Source organism: Triticum dicoccoides, chromosome 3B, assembly GCF_002162155.2.
Source record: "Triticum dicoccoides isolate Atlit2015 ecotype Zavitan chromosome 3B, WEW_v2.0, whole genome shotgun sequence".
NCBI lineage: Eukaryota > Viridiplantae > Streptophyta > Magnoliopsida > Poales > Poaceae > Triticum > Triticum dicoccoides.
Window position 1 is genome coordinate 250587158 of NC_041385.1, and position 20506 is coordinate 250607663.

At 45.3% G+C, this 20506-nt stretch overlaps 1 protein-coding gene across 6 annotated transcripts in view; it reads left to right on the top strand.

The window, feature by feature from the left end:
• The window catches only part of LOC119275771, a 38076-nt gene that overhangs the window by 14761 nt on the left and 2809 nt on the right, over positions 1–20506 (top strand). For all 6 annotated transcript variants that reach the window (XM_037556680.1, XM_037556681.1, XM_037556679.1 and 3 more), the window contains exons 7-15: positions 7320–7385; positions 7509–7551; positions 8908–8956; positions 17625–17718; positions 17791–17843; positions 18613–18697; positions 19288–19390; positions 19467–19559; positions 20288–20354. In XM_037556680.1, coding sequence (XP_037412577.1) covers positions 7320–7385; positions 7509–7551; positions 8908–8956; positions 17625–17718; positions 17791–17843; positions 18613–18697; positions 19288–19390; positions 19467–19559; positions 20288–20354 — 653 coding nt within the window. The remainder of the gene's footprint in view (positions 1–7319; positions 7386–7508; positions 7552–8907; positions 8957–17624; positions 17719–17790; positions 17844–18612; positions 18698–19287; positions 19391–19466; positions 19560–20287; positions 20355–20506) is intronic.

The window sequence follows — 20506 nt, forward strand, 5'->3', positions numbered from 1 at the left end:
TTTCCTTGAGTCACGGCCAGAGCCTCTCCAGGAGCTGCCGGTTCAGCCTTCCGCTTCTGTTTCCGACTGGTGTTTCCTTTTTCCGACTGACTCGGCTTGTGCTTGCCGCTTCGGAGTCGGTCTTCTTCTTCGCCGTTGGCGTACTTGGTAGCAATCTCCATCATCCGACTCAAGGTCATGTCACCGGTTCGACCAAACTTCAAACTCAGTTCTCTGTTCTTGACGCCGTCTTTGAAGGCGCAGACTGCCTGATGATCGGACACATTCTCCACAGTGTGGTGCAAAGTGATCCACCTCTGAATATACTCTCTGAGAGTCTCATTAGTTTTCTGCACGCAGACTTGCAACTCTGTCAATCCAGCTGGTCGCTTGCAAGTTCCTTCAAACGTCCTGACGAACACTCGGGACAGGTCTTCCCAAGTGTAAATGCTGCTAGGAGGTAACTGAGTCAACCATGCCTTGGCAGAACCTTCCAACATGAGGGGCAAATGCTTCATGGCCACCTCGTCGTTCCCACCACCAATCTGAACTGCCACTCGGTAGTCTTCAAGCCAAGTTTCAGGCTTAGACTCACCAGTGAACTTGCTGACTCCTGTTGCCAACCTGAAATTGGGAGAGATAACTGCGGCTCTGATAGCTCTGCTGAAACATTCAGGACCAGAAACATGCACTCGACTGCTTGTGGGTACATCTCTGTCGAGTCCACCTCGATGGGCTCTGTTCCGGTCAACCAACCCTTGCACGATAATGGATCGCGCGTCGAAGCCTGGTTTTCTGGGGTCGACTGGAACCCTACGCCCTGTACTGTACTGACGCCTATCATCTGGCTGCCGAGGAGCGTAAGACCCACCCCTCGGAGGGGAATAGGGCACTCGACGCCTATCATCTCGGTCGAGTCTGTCGCCATATTGATCTCGTCGATTCTCGCGCCCTTCACGCCGCGGAGGCGATCTGGGGCTATGAGCCGACTGAACCGTATTCACAGTGACGGATCGACTGTGAATTCTGTTGCGCGACTGAGACACGGCTGAATTCTGATCTCCTGCTGCCCGGAGCAGATCCCTGATCTGCAGCAAACCTCTGCCAGCTTCCGATTGCGAAGGCTGGATGGACTCTGCTATACGGGTCGCAGCTGCTAAATTCTGAATTGGGGTTCGATATACCTGAGTCGGCGGGAAGAGTTGACGTCGACTGTTGTCGGGAACTCGTTGCCGCGCGCGCTCGTCGAGAGCTCGCTGAAGGTTCTCCAGTCGAGTGCGCTCGGCCAAATTGGCCAGACGCGCCTCCTCCAAGGCACGAGCCTCGGGGGTTTCTCCTGCGATGGGAATACGCAGGGGATCCTCGTTCCTGCGGCGAAGTTCCTCTCTTTGCAGAGAGTCGAGTGGCTCGGGCTGGTACTCTTCGTAGCCTCGTGTAGGGTCGCCGCCGTCACCTGCTCCACCACCACGGGCGAAGCCAGGGGGACTGTGGGGCCCGTCGACCATCAAGATTTCCGCCGCTGGATCACTGCTACCGCACTCGGATGCAGTCTCTACGGAGCCAGTCGACAGATCGAACAAGCCGTAGAGAGGTTCGTCGGGCTCGATTGCCGCAACTTGGGTGGTGGCCGATTGGCGAGCCACCGCGTGCCTCACCCATCGCTGAAGCCTCGACCGGCCCGAGCGCTTGCGCTGGCGGGATACCGGGAGGGTGGACGATGGAGGGGCCGACCGATACTGGGTCGACGGTTGCCGCAGCAGAACGCCGCGGACATATGCACGAAAATGCGTCGCACCACGGACGGGGAGCGCATCAACGTCGAGTGGAGCCTCCTGGAGCCATGCGGAGTCGTCGGCGATGAAGGTGAGAGTGCCGAGACGGATCTCTTGACCCTCGACCAAAACTCCAGCAGACACCATGATGAAAGTACTCGGAAGAATCGCAACTTCTCCACAAAATCGCTAAAACACCCGCCCCACGGTGGGCGCCAACTGTCGTGGTTCTAAGCCTGACAGTAGAGTGGGGGGTAGGTATGGAGAGGCAAGGTCCTAGCTATGGAGAGGTTGTAAACACAAGGGATGTACGAGTTCAGGCCCTTCTCGGAGGAAGTAACAGCCCTACGTCTCGGAGCCCGGAGGCGGTCGAGTGGATTATGAGTATATGAGTTACAAGGTGCCGAACCCCTCTGCCTGTGGAGGGGGGTGGCTTATATAGAGTGCGCCAGGACCCCAGCCAGCCCACGTAGGAGAGGGTTTAAGGTGAGTTAAGTCTGGGGCGTTACTGGTAACGCCCCACATAAAGTGCCTTTACTATCATAAAGCCTACTTGATTACAGGCCGTTGCAGTGCAGAGTGCCTTTTGACTTTCCGGTGGTCGAGTGAGTCTTCGTGGTCGAGTCCTTCAAGTCAGTCGAGTGTGTCCCTCGTTGGTCGACTGGAAGGTGACTTCTTCTAAGGGTGTCCTTGGGTAAGGTACTTGGATCAGGTCCATGACCCTACCCTAGGTACATAACCCCATCACTGCTCGCGCCTGATTCCGCTGCTGGTAGTCTGCTGTCGCTGGTGCTCTCGTCGGATCTAAAAAAAAATGTCTGCTGCATCGGGCTATGTTGCTGTCCCTCGCTGTCCGGTGATCTTTGATGGTACTAACTACACCGAGTTCACTGGCTTCATGCGCATTCACATGCGTGGCATCCGTCTCTGGGGTGTTCTTTCTGGCGAGGTCTGCTGTCCGCCATGTCCGGTTCCTCCGGTGGCCCCCACTCCGTCGACTCCATCGGTTCTTCCTACGGATGCTAATCAGGCCGCCAAGGATGCGGCTAAGCTTGCTGATGAGGCTGCTGATCGTGCTTATGATGAGAGGGTTTTGGCTTATGAGGAGGCTCTTCAGACGTATCATGGTGCTCTGTCTGTTTACACCCAGTGGCTTGATGATGATGCTCGTGCTGCAGCTGTTCTCACTGCTAGTGTTCTGCCTCAGTTTGCTTTTGAGTTTCTGGGTCTTCCTACTGTCTTTGAGATGTGGACCCGTCTTCGTCAGCGCTATCAGCCCTTTGGTGATGCCTTGTACCTTTCTGTGGTCCGTCAGGAGCATGCTCTTCAGCAGGGTGACTCTACTGTTGATGACTTCTATGCACAGAGTTCTGCTATCTGGCGCCAGCTTGATTCTCTTCGCAGTGCTGGTTGTCGTACTTGCCCCTGTTGCCAGGCTGTCCAGGCCAATTTGGAGTTTCATCGCGTCTACGAGTTCCTATCTCGGCTCCGTAAGGAGTTTGAGCCCCGGCGTGCTCAGTTGTTTGCTCGTGGCCGTATTTCTCTCATGGAGGCACTTTCTGAGATTCGTGCTGAGGAGACTCGCTTACGTGGTGCTGGTTTGCTGGAGGTTCCCTCTGTGCTCGCTACTCGGTCTTCTTCCACGCCACCTGCTGCACCGACCCCTTCTCGCTCGAGTGCTCCGCCGCTCTTGCCCACTCCTTCTGGAGGCTCCGGTCGCACCCGTCCACATTGCGATTACTGCAACAATGATGGCATATTGAGTCCCAGTGCTACACGAGGAGGAAACACCTGCGCAAGGCGCGATCATCATCTTCAGGGACTTCGTCATCTACCTCGACAGCTTCAGCCATTGCCTTGACTGAGCAGGATATTCTGAGACTTAAGCGTCTGCTCGCGGCTTCAGGTTCTTCCTCGACGGGTACTGCTGGTTCTGTGACTGATGCTTCCCGCACTGAGCAACCGCCCTCTACACAGTCAGGTACATCCCCATGGGTTCTAGACTCTGGAGCTTCTTTTCATATGTCTTCTCATTCTTCCACCTTGTCCTCTCTTCGATCGCTGGATTCTCCTGTTCATGTCTTCACTGCTGATGGTACTCCACTTTCTGTTGCTAGTAGAGGCAATCTTACCACTCCTTATTCTGTTCCTGATGTTGCTCATGTTCCTCGACTTACCATGAATCTGTTTTCTGCTGGTCAACTTACTGATTCTGGTTGTCGCGTCATCCTTGACGTTGACTCTTGTTCTGTCCAGGACCGTCGCACGCACACTCTGGTTGGGGCTGGCCCTCGCCGCCGTGATTCTCAGGGTCTTTGGGAGTTGGACTGGCTTCATGTTCCTTCCGCTGCCACCACCATCGCCAGTTCCTCCTCTTCAGTCGCCTCTGTTACTGGTTCCTTCAAGCAGTGGCATCATCGACTTGGTCATCTATGTGGTTCTCGGTTGTCGTCTTTAGTTCGTCGAGGTCTTCTGGGGTCTGTCTCAGGAGATGTCTCTTTAGAGTGTCAGGGTTGTCGTCTTGGCAAGCAGATTCAGTTACCATATTCACATAGTGAGTCAGTGTCTAAGCGTCCTTTCGATTTAGTCCATTCTGATGTATGGGGTTCGGCTCCTTTCGCTTCGAAAGGTGGTCATAAATACTATATTATTTTCATAGATGATTTCTCTCGTTACACATGGCTTTATTTCATGACTTCTCGTAGTGAGGTGTTGTCTATTTATAAGCGTTTTGCTGCCATGGTTCATACTCAGTTCTTTTCACCCATTCGTGTTTTTCGTGCTGACTCCGCTGGCGAGTATATCTCTAAGATGTTGCGTGGTGTTCTTGCTGAGCAAGGAACTCTCTCTCAATTCTCTTGTCCTGGTGCTCATGCTCAGAATGGTGTGGCTGAGCGAAAGCATCGACATCTTCTGGAGACGGCTCGTGCATTGATGATTGCTGCCTCTCTCCCGCCTCATTTTTGGGCTGAGGCCGTCTCCACCTCCACCTATCTTATCAATATACAGCCTTCCGCTGCTCTACAGGGTGGTGTTCCTTTCGAGCGTCTTTTTGATCGTTCTCCCGATTATTCCATGCTTCGCTTGTTTGGTTGTGTTTGCTATGTTCTTCTTGCCCCTCGCGAACGCACCAAACTGACCGCTTAGTCTGTTGAGTGTGTCTTCTTAGGCTACAGTGATGAGCATAAGGGCTATCGTTGTTGGGATCCTATCGGTCGTCGGATGCGTATCTCTCGAGACGTGACTTTTGATGAGTCTCGTCCCTTCTACCCACGCCCATCTTCCTCGATTTTTTCAGTGGAGGATATCTCTTTCCTCACTTTTCCTGACTCACCTATCACCCCCGTCGCGCCTGTGCCTATTCGTTCCACTCCCTCTGCTTCTCCACCTCTAGTTGATTTGCAGCCACCATCTTCTCCGGTCTCCTCGCCTAGCATGTCACCAGATTCTACACCTTCATCTCCGGTGACTTCTTCGTCGCCACCCCCCGATTCTACCTTGGCGATTCCTCCTTCTATTGTTCCATCTTTTCCTCAGCATTACACTCGTCGTTCACGACCCGTGGATGCCTCATTGGGTGAGTCGTCATCTTCCTCTCAGCCTACTTATGGCTTGCGTTCTCGTCCTCTTCCGCCTGTTGATCGCTATGGATTTCCCACCGCTGGTGCTGCTGTCCTTGAGCCGACTTCTTATCGTCAGGCTGTTGTTCATCCTGAATGGCAGTTTGCGATGGCAGAGGAGATTGCTGCTCTTGAACGCACTGGTACCTGGGATCTTGTTTCTCTTCCTCCCGGAGTCCGTCCCATCACTTGTAAGTGGGTCTACAAGGTTAAGACTCGCTCCGATGGTTCTCTTGAGCGTCACAAAGCTCGTCTTGTGGCTCGTGGTTTTCAGCAGGAGCATGGTCGTGATTATGACGAGACTTTTGCTCCTGTGGCCCATATGACCACTGTTCGTACACTTCTTGCCGTTGCCTCTGCACGCCACTGGTCTATATCTCAGCTTGATGTTAAGAATGCTTTTCTTAATGGTGAGCTGCGTGAGGAGGTGTACATGCAGCCACCACCTGGGTATTTTGTTCCTGATGGCATGGTATGTCGTCTTCGTCGCTCTCTCTATGGCCTTAAGCAAGCCCCCCGCGCTTGGTTTGAGCGTTTTGCCTCTGTGGTCACTACTGCTGGTTTTTCAGCAAGTGCTCATGATCCAGCATTGTTTATTCACCTTTCTCCTCGTGGTCGGACTCTTCTTCTTCTCTATGTTGATGACATGATCATCACTGGGGATGACCCCGAGTATATTGCCTTTGTAAAGGCCCGTCTTAGTGAGCAGTTTCTTATGTCTGATCTTGGACCTCTTCGCTACTTTCTTGGGATTGAAGTCTCTTCTACCTCTGATGGCTTTTTTATATCCCAGGAGAAGTATATCCAGGATCTTCTTGCTCGTGCTGCTCTTACTGACGAGCGCATTGTTGAGACTCCTATGGAGCTCAATGTTCACCTCCGTGCTACTGATAGTGATCCTCTCCCTGACCCGACGCGTTATCGTCATCTCGTTGGCAGTCTTGTTTATCTAGCTGTCACTCGTCCGGACATCTCTTATCCGGTTCATATTCTGAGTCAGTTTGTCTCTGCTCCCACATCGGTTCACTATAGTCATCTCCTTCGTGTTCTTCGATATCTTTGGGGCACGATCTCTCACCGTCTATTCTTTCCCAGCTCCAGTTCTTTACAGCTTCAGGCCTATTCGGATGCTACGTGGGCTAGTGATCCTTCCAATCGCCGTTCACTTTCTGCTTACTGTGTTTTTCTTGGCGGTTCTCTCATTGCCTGGAAGACGAAGAAACAGATTGCAGTTTCCCGTTCGAGTGCTGAGGCTGAGTTGCGAGCCATGGCTCTTTTGACGGCAGAGGTGACTTGGTTACGGTGGTTACTTCAGGATTTTGGTGTTTCTGTCACTATACCGACTCTGCTCTTATCTGACAGTACATGTGCTATTAGCATTGCGCGCGATCCTGTAAAGCATGAGCTCACCAAGCATATTGGTGTTGATGCTTTCTATGTGCGCGCTGGTGTGCAGGATCAGGTTATTGCTCTTCAGTATGTGCCTTCCGAGTTACAGTTGGCAGATTTCCTAACGAAGGCCCAGACTAGAGCACAACATGGCTTTTATCTCTCCAAACTCAGTGTTGTTCATCCACCATGAGTTTGAGGGGGGGTGTTAGAGTTATAATATAAGTCATGTACCCCTATGTGTTTATCCCATTGTATAAGGGGTTTCCTGCATATGTTCCACACCTGTACATGTATATATATCGGCCTATGGCTTCATGGGAATACAAGTACCTTATTCCTAACACTTCCAAGCTTTCTTAATAAGCAATAACTAAAAAAAGGGCAGCCCGGTGCAAGTAGCTCCCGCTTGCGCAGGGTCCGGGGAAGGGTCTTAATGAGCAATCACTAAACAGAATATTGATTAAAGCATCTTCGTTCTTTGCATAATTGCTCTGACATCTTTTCTCATAGTAGGTTTTCAGCCTTCATCATTCCTTAACCTGTCACATTATTTCAGAGATTTCACAATGGTGATTTAGCGAAATGTGAAACTACGTTTGAAGAGATGGGCCGTACTGCACAGGTTTGCTCTAACTTCGATGAGATACTTTGCTGTTTTCACTAATATTTAGAATTTCCTATTTTCTTGTGTAGTTTCATTTTAGATATCTGGACTAACATCAATTGAGCATATTTGATATTTCAGGTCAACATTATGTGTGGACGATGCTCAAATAAAGTATGCAAAGGTCAGCTGTCTTTTCTGTTTACATTTTTTTGTTAATACTCTTCCACCAAATATGTTGCAACCTGACTAAAGTAAAATTAGCATTCGGTTTGTTGTTAAAGCTCCATGGTTACACATTTTTTTATCTGATTATATGTGCGCTTAGGGATGTCTTATGGCATAAATCACTATTCTTGGTCATGTTATGCTAACTGAATCTGAGTTTCCGCGAACTTGTGCCAAGTTGTGTTTAACACTTACCTCATTTACGGACACAAACATTTTATGTTTAGGAAACCTTGGTGGCGAATAGTCAGTCCCTTCCATCTCGACGGAAGCATTGCTTTAGACTTTGATTCAGTCTCCAATATGTAGTTATATGCAATCATAATAAAGTTATGGAGAACTGAGCACTGGACGAAACAACTTTTCCCTCCTCCCCCCGCGTCACCCCCGCGGGCGACCGGGGGCAATCCCTAGCGGCAGCCGCCTTCGTCCCCACTCCCGGCGTTCCTCCCCCGCCGCCGCTGCCACAAGGCGCCGTCGGACAAAGCCCCGCAGGCGTAGGCGGCGGCGGGGCCTTGGCTCCTTTCTGCTACGTGTGCAGCCGACGCCGGACGGTGACACGGGCAGGGGCGGAGACTGACTCGGGGCCCTTCGGCGCGACGGCGGCGGGGCAGGGCGGCGGCGCTCTGTGGTTTGCCTGTAGCGTGGCGGCTGCGAGGAGCTCTCCTCGGGTGGGTGCGTGCGTGTGGCGTCCTGGTCAGATCCGGCCGGACCTGACTCCGGGCTGCTCCGGCGCGGCGCGGGAGGTCTGAACTGATTCCCAATCAAAGGTCTGAACTGGATGGTCTTGGGGTGAGAAGCACCTGACAAAGCTTGGACAGAAATTGTTGCACATTCCACTTGCTGTTCCTCTAACAGCGCATCCAAAAGTGCATCAGAAATGATATCATGCGGGTTCACACATTCAGCTACTTTCAGTTGTGCATTGGTACCACCTGCAGTGGAGCACACATGTCCTGGAGTGAACTTATCTCCACAACTGTAGCACAATCCATTTGCCCTCCTGTACTCTTTCTGCTGTCTTGCTTTCCAGAGTTCTCCTCGAGCCACTTTAACCAACGTTTTGTATATCATATAAAGTTACTAAAGTCGTTTTGATTATCAAAACTTTCATGTAACCAGTCTGATGCTCAATTTTTTTTTTTATGTTAGCACATGTTTTTAGCCATTTTGCTTGACTGTCTGACAATTACTACCTTGCTTAAATGTTTATTGCCAGAATCATCAACAATGATTGGTTGACCAATGTTTGGATTCTTTTTGGCTGCATCCCTTTTTGCGAAAGAAAAAATTAACATTGATAATTTTGCAGATGAACATGGATGCATTTGCAGCGTATCCTATGATGAAAGGATGTGCAGGTAACCATGACGACTTTTATTTGTGGTATTTTTTAAAAGAATTAGTTAATTGATTTCTTTCTATTGATGTCAAAAAGCGAAGAAGCTGCAACTTCTTTCCTAATTTCTGCGTGTTTGCTACAAAACAGAGCTGGTCACTTGTAGTTAAATGTTTTACTATGAAGTCTAGTTTTTCATCCATGTTAGTATGTAGATCAGCTGACCACAGTCAACATGCTCACGATAATTTCTTGCATCTTGTACAAATGGGAGGAATAAATTTGAGTTGAACATAGCAAATCATTTCAGGGGACAGATGAATGGGTATATTTTCTTAGTATGCACACTGGTAAATATTCTGAAAGTAAGAAGACAACAATTTTGGTGCAGAAAATATATAAAAATGCAGAACCCACCAGTTCATTACCTATTTTGAATGTAAAATGTTTTGGCTTTCAAATAGCCAATCACGGTCTTTTAAAATTATGGCGCCTCATAGTAACAGGTACTATCACTGTTGTTATGTAGCATCATAGCGAGGTTAGACATATACATTAACCTTCCTGCACGATGATGACTATCAGCACTTGACACGGAAATTTGCGGCACATGCAGCACCTTTTTTTTCTTTTTCGAGAAAATGCATAGGCTTTGCGTCTCAATGCATTTTTTCTGATCGAAAAACTGTGAGGGAGTCCCCGACAGTAAATATTACTCCCTCTGTTCACATATATAAGATGTTCTAACTTTTTTCTAAATCGGATGTATATAGACACGTTTTAGTGTGTTTCTTCACTCATTTCAGTCAGTATGTAGTCCATATTGAAATATCCAAAACATCTTATATTTGTGAACGAAGGGAGTATTAAGTAAGAAAACATATTTACAAGACGGAGGGACTATATAAAGAGAATGGGAGAGTATACATAGGGAGGACAGGGGAGAAAAGGGGACAGAGGGGCTGCCAGTTTTTCTATCCATGAAGTCCATACTCCCTTGTGTTGAACCTATCTTTGACCATGAGCCAGGCAAAGCCTTTTAACTCGAAGTACGATTGGACTTCCAAATACACTTGATAACCGCTGGACACTGCTCCTGCTCTAGCCCATAACCATGCCTCCGCCTCTCTCAACGTCAGGGCCGGCCCTGAGGGGGGGCAGGGGGGCGGCCGCCCCGGGCCCCCAGGTCCAGGGTGAAGCAGCATAAAGGTTGTGGAGGAGCAACTCCACCTTGCTGCTACAATGTGTACAACACAAGTTTTGAAGGAACAGCTTCAATGTGCTGCGCTAGATATCGCTCTAGAGGCGAATGTAGGCTGATAGGGCAGCAAGAGTTCAATCCAGAACTCCTAGGCACAAGATGTACTCCAAGATCTTAGATAAGAACAACAAGTTCTATTATAGGTAGGGGTACATAGTCTGGGTACAAAGTAGAGGTGAGGACCTCTATTTATAGGGCTTTGGGAAGCCTTCACATACTTCTACTTATAGCTGGAATACTCTAGAAACATTATTTAAGGTTCACCATTCTACTCATAGCTACTCACAACTAGAAGACTCTAGAAAACAGTAGGTAGGATAAAGAAAAGAAAAGAAATACTAGACCACAACAGAAGTATCTAGAAGTAGCCAAACAGATTTGACATATGATTATATTTTCATGTTCCTCATCTACTGTTCCTCATCATTCTCCCCTGGTTGTTTGGAACTCGCCCTCGAGTTATCTTCATAGAGCGCTTCTTCTGGATGGTAGAGAGTCAAGTCCGCAACATTAAAAGTGTTGGAGATACCCATATCGCTTGGAAGATCTATCACATAAGCATTATCATTTATCTTCCTCACGATAGAGAAGGGCCCATACCTTCGCTGCCTAAGTTTCCCTTTAACACCTAAAGGCAGCCTCTCTTTTCGAAGGTAGACCATCACCTTATCACCACCTTGGAATGATTTTAGCCTCCTTTTGCAATCAGCAAGTTGTTTATATTTCTGATTTTGTGCTTCTAAAGCACCGCGAATCTCTTCAAATAACTCGGTGTAATTATCAGCAAAGGACAATGCTGATTTTGAGTTTCCCCTTGATGGTAGCTTCACCAGGTCCACCACATGTGATGGAACTTTAGTGTAGACAATGGAAAAAGGGCTCCTTCCTGTGGATCTATGCTTGGAGTTATTGTAGGAGAATTCTGCAAGAGATAAAGCCAAATCCCATTGTCCCTTTCTTTCTCCACAAATGCAACGGATCAGATTACCCAAAAACTTGTTCACCACTTCCGTTTGTCCATCTGTTTGTGGATGAGCAGTGCTAGAAAATTTCAATTCAGTGTTGAATTGCTTCCACAAAGTGAGCCAAAATGCAGCAAGAAACTTGCTATCACGGTCTGAGACGATGGACCTTGGTACTCCATAAAGTCTGACCACTTCTCGAAAGAATAGGTTTGCCACATGATGAGCATCCGTTGTTTTGCGGCATGGGATGAAATGAGCCATCTTAGAGAATCTATCCACGACCACAAATACAGCATCACTTCCTCGTCTTGTTCTTGGCAAGCCCAAGACGAAGTCCATAGAAATGTCCTCCCATGGAGCGACAGGAACAGGCAAAGGCATGTATAACCCTGTGTTCTGGACTTGGCCTTTGCAGGTCTGACATACGGGGCACCGTTGAACGAACTTTCCAGCATCTCTCTTTAGTTGTGGCCAAAAGTAGCGAGCTTCCAGGTTAGCGATAGTCTTGTCCCGTCCAACATGGCCACTAAGATCACTTGAATGGAGCTCTCTAACCAGCTTGTCACGTAGAGAACTTCTTGGAATGCACAAACAATCATTTTTGAAGAGATATCCATCTTGCATCAAATAGTCATCACCTAATGGTTGGCCCCTTGCGTGCTTTACCCAAACATGGCCAAAGTCTTCGTCAGCCTCATACAACTCCTTTATTTGATCCATGCCCGGAAGTTCAGCTTCAAAAGAAGTCAAGAGGCATGCACGACGACTCAAAGCATCGGCCACTCTGTTAGTTATTCCAGATTTATGCATGATGAGATAGTTAAATCTCTCCAGATATGCTGCCCATCTTGCTAGCATGCGGTCAACATGCCTTTGATTTCTAAAATGCTTCAAGGATTGATGGTCGCTATAAACAATGAACTCTTTAGGCAGCAAATAGACTTCCCAAGTTTTCAACGCTCTGAAAACGGCGTATAATTCTTGCTGATAGGTACCCCATTTCTGTCTAGCTTCACTTAACTTCTCACTAAAGAAAGCAATGGGCTTCCTTTCTTGAGATAGGACAGCTCCAATGCCTACTCCACTTGCATCACACTCCAACTCAAAAGTCTTGTTGAAATCAGGTAGTACCAAGACAGGAGCTTGTGATAGCTTTTGTTTAATCTCATTGAAGCTAGCTTCAGCTGCTTCTGCCCATTGGAACTTTCCTTTCTTCAAACACTCGGTAATTGGTGCCATGATAGTGCTGAAATTCTTAACAAATCGCCTATAGAAAGTTGCAAGGCCATGAAAGCTTCTTACCTCAGAAATGGTCTTAGGAGTTGGCCATTCTCGGATTGCTTCAACCTTAGAATCATCAACACGAATGCCGTCACATGTTATGACGAATCCTAGGAAAAGAAGTTGTGTTTGCAGGAAAACACATTTCTTCAAGTTGACGTAGAGCTCATTTTTCCTTAGTACTTCTAGCACCTTCCGAATGTGATCAAAGTGTTCATCCTCATCCTTGCTATAGATCAAGATGTCATCGAAATAGACCACAACAAAGTGGGATAAGAAGGGTCTAAGGACTTGATTCATTAAGTGCATAAAGGTACTTGGTGCATTTGAGAGTCCAAATGGCATGACTAGCCATTCAAACAACCCTTTGTCTTGAAGGCGGTCTTCCATTCATCCCTGGGTCTTATACGGATTTGATGATATCCACTTCTTAAATCTAGCTTTGTGAACACTCTTGCTCCACTAAGCTGATCCAACATATCATCCAGACGGGGAATAGGGAATCTATACCTTACGGTGATCTTGTTAACGGCTCTACTGTCCGTACACATGCGCCAAGATCCATCTTTCTTTGGCGCGAGTAAGGCTGGTACAACACATGGGCTAATACTTTCTCGAATGTGCCCCTTTTGCAACAATTCCTCCACTTTCTCCTTCAATATATCATGCTCCTTTGGGCTCATTCGATAGTGTGGAAGATTAGGAAGACTTGCTCCCGGAATTAAGTCAATTCTATGTTGAATTCCTCTCATCGGTGGCAAGCCATGTGGCTCCCCAAGTATGTTCTGAAATTCTGCCAATAAACCACGTACCTTTGCTGAAATTTCAACAGTCAGGTGCTCTTCTCCCTTTACAACAAGTGCAACACACAAATCTGCCTCCTTCAAGTCTTCCATAAACTCATGAGAGGTATGGGAGATAGTTAACATAGTTTTCCCCTCCTCCTTAGAGGTATTACCTTCGGTTTTGTTTGGTAAGATAATGATCCTTCTCTTGTTCCAAAGGAAAGAGTAAGAATTTTCCTTGCCCTTGTGTGTAGTGTCCACATCAAATTGCCAAGGCCTCCCAAGAAGAACATGGCTGGCATCCATGTCAACCACATCACACAACACATTTGAGCGATAATGCTTACCCAAAGAAAGTGGCAGGTTGCATTGTTTGGTGATCCTCATATTCACTCCTTTCTTGATCCATCCAATAGTGTAGGGATTTGGATGATCATGGGTTTCAAGCTTTAAATGGTCCACCAACTTCTGGGAGATAAGATTCTCGCAGCTGCAACTATCAATCACTAGTTTGCATACCTTGCCATTCACCGTGCATTTGCTCTCAAATATTTTCTTCCGTTGTGTGTCATCGAGTTGTGGTGTGGAACATAGGACACGCTGGATCACACATACCACCTCTTCACCTTCTTCTTGACAAACCTCTTGTCCGTCTACATCTTCAGATTCGTATTCTTCCTCATCGCTTTCACCATCATGGATAGTCGTGTTAACAAATTTCCTTAGTGGGCAACCGCTGGATATGTGTCCCTCTTTACCACATTTATAGTACTTTGGGCCTTCATTTGCCTTACCCTTGCCTCTAGTTTGCTTCGGGATGGGCTGTTTTGTCTTTGGTGGAGTGGTCTTTTCTTCCACTCTATTAGGTTGGCTCCTAGATGAGCCTTCGGTATGAGGATATGGAGCCTTAGTTGTCTTTCTCATCCTCACAAACCTCTCGGCCTTTAAGGCTAGAGCTTGTGCTTGATCAACGGACCAGATTTGTTGCATCATCAATCGATCTTGAATAGCATCATTGAGACCATTGATGTACCTTGCAACTTGTTGCTCTTCAGTTTCAGCAAGGTTGCACCTCACTTGTAGCCTTAGAAACTCCTCCGTGTAATCTGAAACAGTCCTATTTCCTTGAGCACAATTTTGAAATTGGATAAACAGGATCTGGTCATAATCAGCGGGCAAAATCTCCCTTTCAAGAGGCCTTTCATTTGTCGCCAAGTTCTAACACGAGGTTCTCCTCCCAGCCTGCGCTCCTCTTGAACGCGATGCCACCATGCACCGGATCCTCCTTTCAGCTTGTATGCGACCAAAGGAACTCTACGATCTTCCGGAACCTCCATGACCTCAAAGAAAGTCTCCACTTTATATAACCAATCCAGGCACCCTTCAATGTCAACATTTCCATTAAAACTTGGGATCTCAACTTTCACCTTGTATGTATCTCTTGCATATGTAGGGTTGGGTGCTCTCCGATATGCGTAGAGATTTGGTTCTTCAAGGGCGTCATCATATTCTTCACCTTCAGAAGCCTCAACATAAATTGGCCTTCTTGAAGCACGTTGAACAACATGTTGTCGTGACGGTCTTGCTCCAAGATTACCTCTCCTTCTTCCTTGATGAACATCTTCCTCTTCTTTAGATGAATCTCCTTCATTGGTAGCAGGGGGGACACCCTTTCTTATCATCTCAACCAGCTGGTCAAATCTCCTATTTAGATCTTCACGCAGCTCTTTGATTTGTTGTTCAGCAGCATCCACCCTCTTCTCCAATTGCTCCATTGCTTGCTGCAACTTGCTCTCGAAGAGGACAACAAGAACGATTATGGGTCAATGAGGCTCTGATACCACCTGAAGCAGCACAAAGGTTGTGGAGGAGCAACTCCACCTTGCTGCTACAATGTGTACAGCACAAGTGTTGAAGGAACAACTTCAACGTGCTGCGCTAGATATCGCTCTAGAGGCGAATGTAGGCTGATAGGGCAGCAAGAGTTCAATCCAGAACTCCTAGGGCACAAGATCTACTCCAAGATCTTAGATAAGAACAACAAGTTCTATTATAGGTAGGGGTACATAGTCTGGGTACAAAGTAGAGGTGAGGACCTCTATTTATAGGGCTTTGGGAAGCCTTCACATACTTCTACTTATAGCTGGAATACTCTAGAAACATTATTTAAGGTTCACCATTCTACTCATAGCTACTCACAACTAGAAGACTCTAGAAAACAGTAGGTAGGATAAAGAAAAGAAAAGAAATACTAGACCACAACAGAAGTATCTAGAAGTAGCCAAACAGATTTGACATATGATTATATTTTCATGTTCCTCATCTACTGTTCCTCATCACAGGGGGCCCCCACGTCGCACATAACCCATGGGCCTGTGAAACTGGGACGCTAAACACTCGTAATAGACCCGATCGAGATAGTACGCAGCCGCAAAGGGCATAGCAGCCAGATGCAGCAAGGCCACGATGATGGCGAGAAATTTGCTGTAATTGCCAGTTTCCTTACGAGGCTGAGCCGTAACGATCCCGATCCGATCCAGGCTCCAGGTCGCGAGACTAGTTGCTGGCGCAGGATGAGCCGCCACTAGGGTTCAGTAGTCCAGCGAATTCCGCTCCGCTCAATGGTTTCTAGGCGCTGGACAAGCACGCCTGTTGCCGATCGCCTCCGGCCGAAGCTAGATGCGAATTCAGATCGTGTTAGCATTGAGACGAGAACTTACCGATCCAAGGTACTCCTATATTATATCTTTAATAATTTATCACTTCCTATGTTCTATCCGCATACATGCATATAGCTTGGATAGTTCTAGTTTTGAGGCAATTTTTTTAGGGCTTTGTGTTATCATGACGATTAAAAAGTATACGTGGAGATTCCGGCAGTGAAACACTATTTGTAATTTTTCTCTCCCTCTTAATATAGAGATTGCTCAGCTGCCATTCCCTAAAAAAGTGTATTGAAAAGAAGTTTTACCATAAATTAGACCAGCCAAATGTGTATTCTATGTAATAAAAAACAAACGTTGTATTCGTATTGAGAAGAAGTTTTTGATGATAAAAAATTTCAGTGATAAAAGTTCATTGCAATGGAGGGAGTATATTTGAAAGGGTCCTGAGATAAAAAAAATTCATTGCTAAAAAATCATTGAAATGGAGGGAGTATATGAAAGGGCCCTGAGTTTTAGGTTCGCCCCGGGCCCCCAAAATCTCAGGACCGGCCCTGCTCAGCGTTGGGCTGCTTCTATATCCACCACGCTGGAGCATTATCAATGAGGATAAGCCTGTCCTGAGTGACGGCAGGGGTGGAATCCATGCAGCACTCTTCCATTCATGCTGCCTCATCCCCGTTTCAAGTTTCGTCCATGGGAGCTTTACATATGCTACAGTTCTCATTGCCTGAATCACCTTCAAATTTATGCGTGGCCGTCTAGGCCACCGCTCAGGCCGTCACCTGTTTGGTTTTTAATTTCTGTTTTTACTACTTATTTTAATAAATCTCAAAAACAAATACTACTTACTGTAATTTTTGAAATGGGAAAAGGTATTTTTCCTAAATTTTAAAAATATTCATGTGTTTCAAAAAAATTGTCACATTTTTAAAATAAATAAATAAAAGTAAATAAATATTCACGTAATTTTTTTTGCATCATTCAGAAACATGTTCATCCATTTCAAAAATATGTTTGTCACATTTTTTTTTATAGAATGTAAAAAAAGTCCGTGTAACTTTAAAAATGTTTCTTACCGTTCAAAAATGTTCAATGTGTATTTAGAAATATTTAACATGTATTCTAAAAATGTTCAAACATGTATTTGAGAATTGTTTATCGCATATTTGAAAAGTATTCAACGTGTAATATTATTTTTCCACGTGTACACAAAAAATGTACAAGGCGTGTTAAAAAAAGTCGTCATGTATTTGATAAAAAGAAAAAAAGGAAAGGAAAATATATAACCCCCAAAAAACCATGAAAACGCGTAGAAAAAAAACCCGCACGGAAGCTTTTAAAACCGATATAAACACCGATATAAACGGGTCCATAGAAGCTTCCTAGAGCTGCTTCTGAAAGCTATCATCTCGCTGCAGTCAAGATATAGCTCCCATGTCTAAAATTGCCAACTGAGTACTCCTGTAGGCAGGCGTGGCGGAGCGCGCCATGCCCATCTAGTTCTCTTTATGTTTGGTACAAGGAAAAGAGAAATGAAAATGTTTGATCGATAAAAATATGGCTCTAAATTCTCTAAAACCGAAAGAACTGCAGTAGCCAGAACTTTGAGCATCATATACTTTTAAATGTACCTGTACTGCTTATTTTCGCTGATCTGTTGCCTGCTTTCGTGTGCTTACGGCATTATTTTTCTTGTGTACGTTGCAGCTAAATATGTTCCCTTTTTGTCCAGGACGGTTGTTGAGCTAGCCATTCCTTGTCCTAAAAGAGGTCCAAGAGTTTTTAAGGGTTTCACTGTGGGCTTCCACCCCCGGTCAGCAGAAGTGGTAAAGCTAGTTCTTTCTTTGGGTATTAATCAGTGATTAAGTTGATGTTACATCTTAGCTTGGTTCCTCTAGGTTTACAATGGATTGACTCAACTGGGATTCGAACAACTTCATCATGGGTTTAGGTAAGAGATCATATCAAAATATCCTTCCAATTTAATGAGATTATGGGATTTTTCGGGCCTAGTTGAAGTTTCAGTTTATCCAAGCCTTATTAAATGCCAACTAGGAAGTTTAACTGCTTTCATGTGAACACATAAGTCATGCTAATTGTATACAAGGTTCAGTTGGCTAGGTTCACTTGGTTCTACCGGGTTTATGTAATATGTACTTTCTTAAAGACTATATTTGTACAGAATAGGTTATCCTCAAACAAACTTCGAATTCTTGCTTGGAAACCGGTATCCGTCTACTGCCTGATGGAAGAACCACAAGGTTCAAACAGATCCTAAGTCAGTTAAGCGCTACCGAATTGCAGTATGCCACATGTTATTTATACATAGCTCACCTTTCAAGAATCCTTTGTGTCTTTTTTTTGTTGATCTCTTTGGTTACTTTTATCATAGTGAATAAGGATTCTGAAGCCACACTTGTACTGTCAACTTGAGTACATACGGTAAGACATGTCACCACATGTCAACTGCCTAAAGCCGAAATATTTACTAGACGTGGTCAAGACTTGATGGTGTATGAATAGCACTGAAGCCTGAAATATATTAAATATGGATTGAGTAGCGTCTAGCAATCAGAGCTATCTCTGATCCACATTATCTAAGAATTCTAAGAATTTTGATATGGTCTGATTCAAAAGCTTTCTGTGCAGTTCTGATCCACATTATCTAAGAACTTTTGCATGGATACATATAAATCATTGCAGTTCTGTTTTCTGTGCAGCTTTCCAAGTGAGCAGATTCACGTGTCTTTATATCTTAGCGCCATGTCTTCTCTCGCAGACCTAGTTGGAAAACCTACCTTCAGGGTAAGGAAAAAGACTTGGGACTGTAAAAACTACACATTCTATGCCCTTATGGTTTTCTTTATGTTACCTCATTTTATTTTGGTTTTGCACATATAGTTAGTTTTTCTTTGGGCTAAGTGGTGTCCCTTAACTTTGTTATCGGTGTTGGTCAATGGATGTACAATTGTTGTTAAAACCAGATGATGAGAATATCAGATAACACCAGTAAACTACCCCGCAGTCATTAGTGCTAACCAAACAAATGAGTGCACTGTTGTTGAAACCAGTAGCTATACCAGGCGAGTCTTTTGAGGGACTGCTGCCACCGTTGGTGCTAACCATATGCCTGTTGCATACCTTATGTTTTTTTTTCGAGAAAACGCAAAGGACCTTTGCGCTTCATTGCATTGGAAAGATAGGGTACAGGTACTCCTAGGAGGTGAGGTTTAAAAAGCTAACAGTATGATCAGTGTACATCCCGTGATGGTGGCAGAACGACCCTGAGCCCTTGAGCCCCGACCTTTGCCCAGCATCTGGCCTCGTCCTTGATCTTGTCTACAATGTGTTGAACTCTGCATATAATTTTCTTTTGTTTTTCCTCCACTACACAGGTTAATCCGATGAAAGGGCTTGATGTTATGCTTACAGGATCAGGGGCCAATGGTGCCGTGCCTACTGCCCTGTCTCCAACAGTTCTGAATGTGAATTGGATATGTTAGTGATTTTTTGTCTCCACATACTGATGCCATTTTGTACCTACTATTAACAAATGAGTTCGTACATTTTGTAGGCGAAATCATTCGAAGCAATCCATATGTGGTGAATGTTTCAATCCCAGTGGTGGGCTATGATCCAATTGAATTCACGCTTACCAAAGAATGTGGTTGGTTCTATTCAGAAGATCAGCAGCTGTGCATATAGATTTTCCTGTATTGGAAATTGTTACATGAGCTTCACTAGATCTTGATTGATGTTCTAGAAATATTGCAGAAGATGGGTCTTATGCAAATCTCAGTTGAGATTGTCAAGGAGTATTAGTATTGGCCTATATTTCCTTCCTTGCACCCCAAGTCTTGCGTAATATATGCCCCCTGGGCTATGCCGTAGAGATAAAGTGCATCCATAATAGAGATAACTTCACACTTTCAAAGATTCAATAGGTTTAATTTTAGATACTGTGGGAAATAATTCAAAAGATATATATCATAAGCATTTTCTAAAGATTTAACTTGTGGAATAAATAAACATGTTGCAATCTCGACTCAGAGGTTGAAAAGTGTTGTATGTCTAATGTATTTTGTTTGTGACAAAAAGTTGCTGTGTTTTCGTTAATTTACCTGTAAAATGGCAACATTGTAAATTGGGATTATAATAGAACAGAACGACATGTTAATGATACGTGTGGTAATTTGCATTATTGGGAACATATGAATAGCTACTGCAAGTAGTCTTATATAAGGAAAAATATTCATATGTCACAGCAGTTTTACTGTTTTAATAATTTATTATTCTTCTGCTTTTGTACATGTGATGTATAATATTTTAGGTTAGTTTTTGTGATCCTGTAAATTTCAGACTAAGTTTTTTTTGTAATATCCATTGTCTGTGTAGGTTACACACAAGAAAGAGAGAGTGATTCTATGAGAGGGTGGGCAACATTTGGAATTATTTCTTGCATGTACGTGTTTCTTAAACTTTAGAAGTTTATTTATGGTAACGTCAACTCTATCATGATTTTCTCTTATATTATTGCCATCATTGCTGTGTTGTTGCTACTTGTCCATGTGTTGCTCCTCATTGTGTGTTTACAGTTCTGACTTGCGTGCTCTT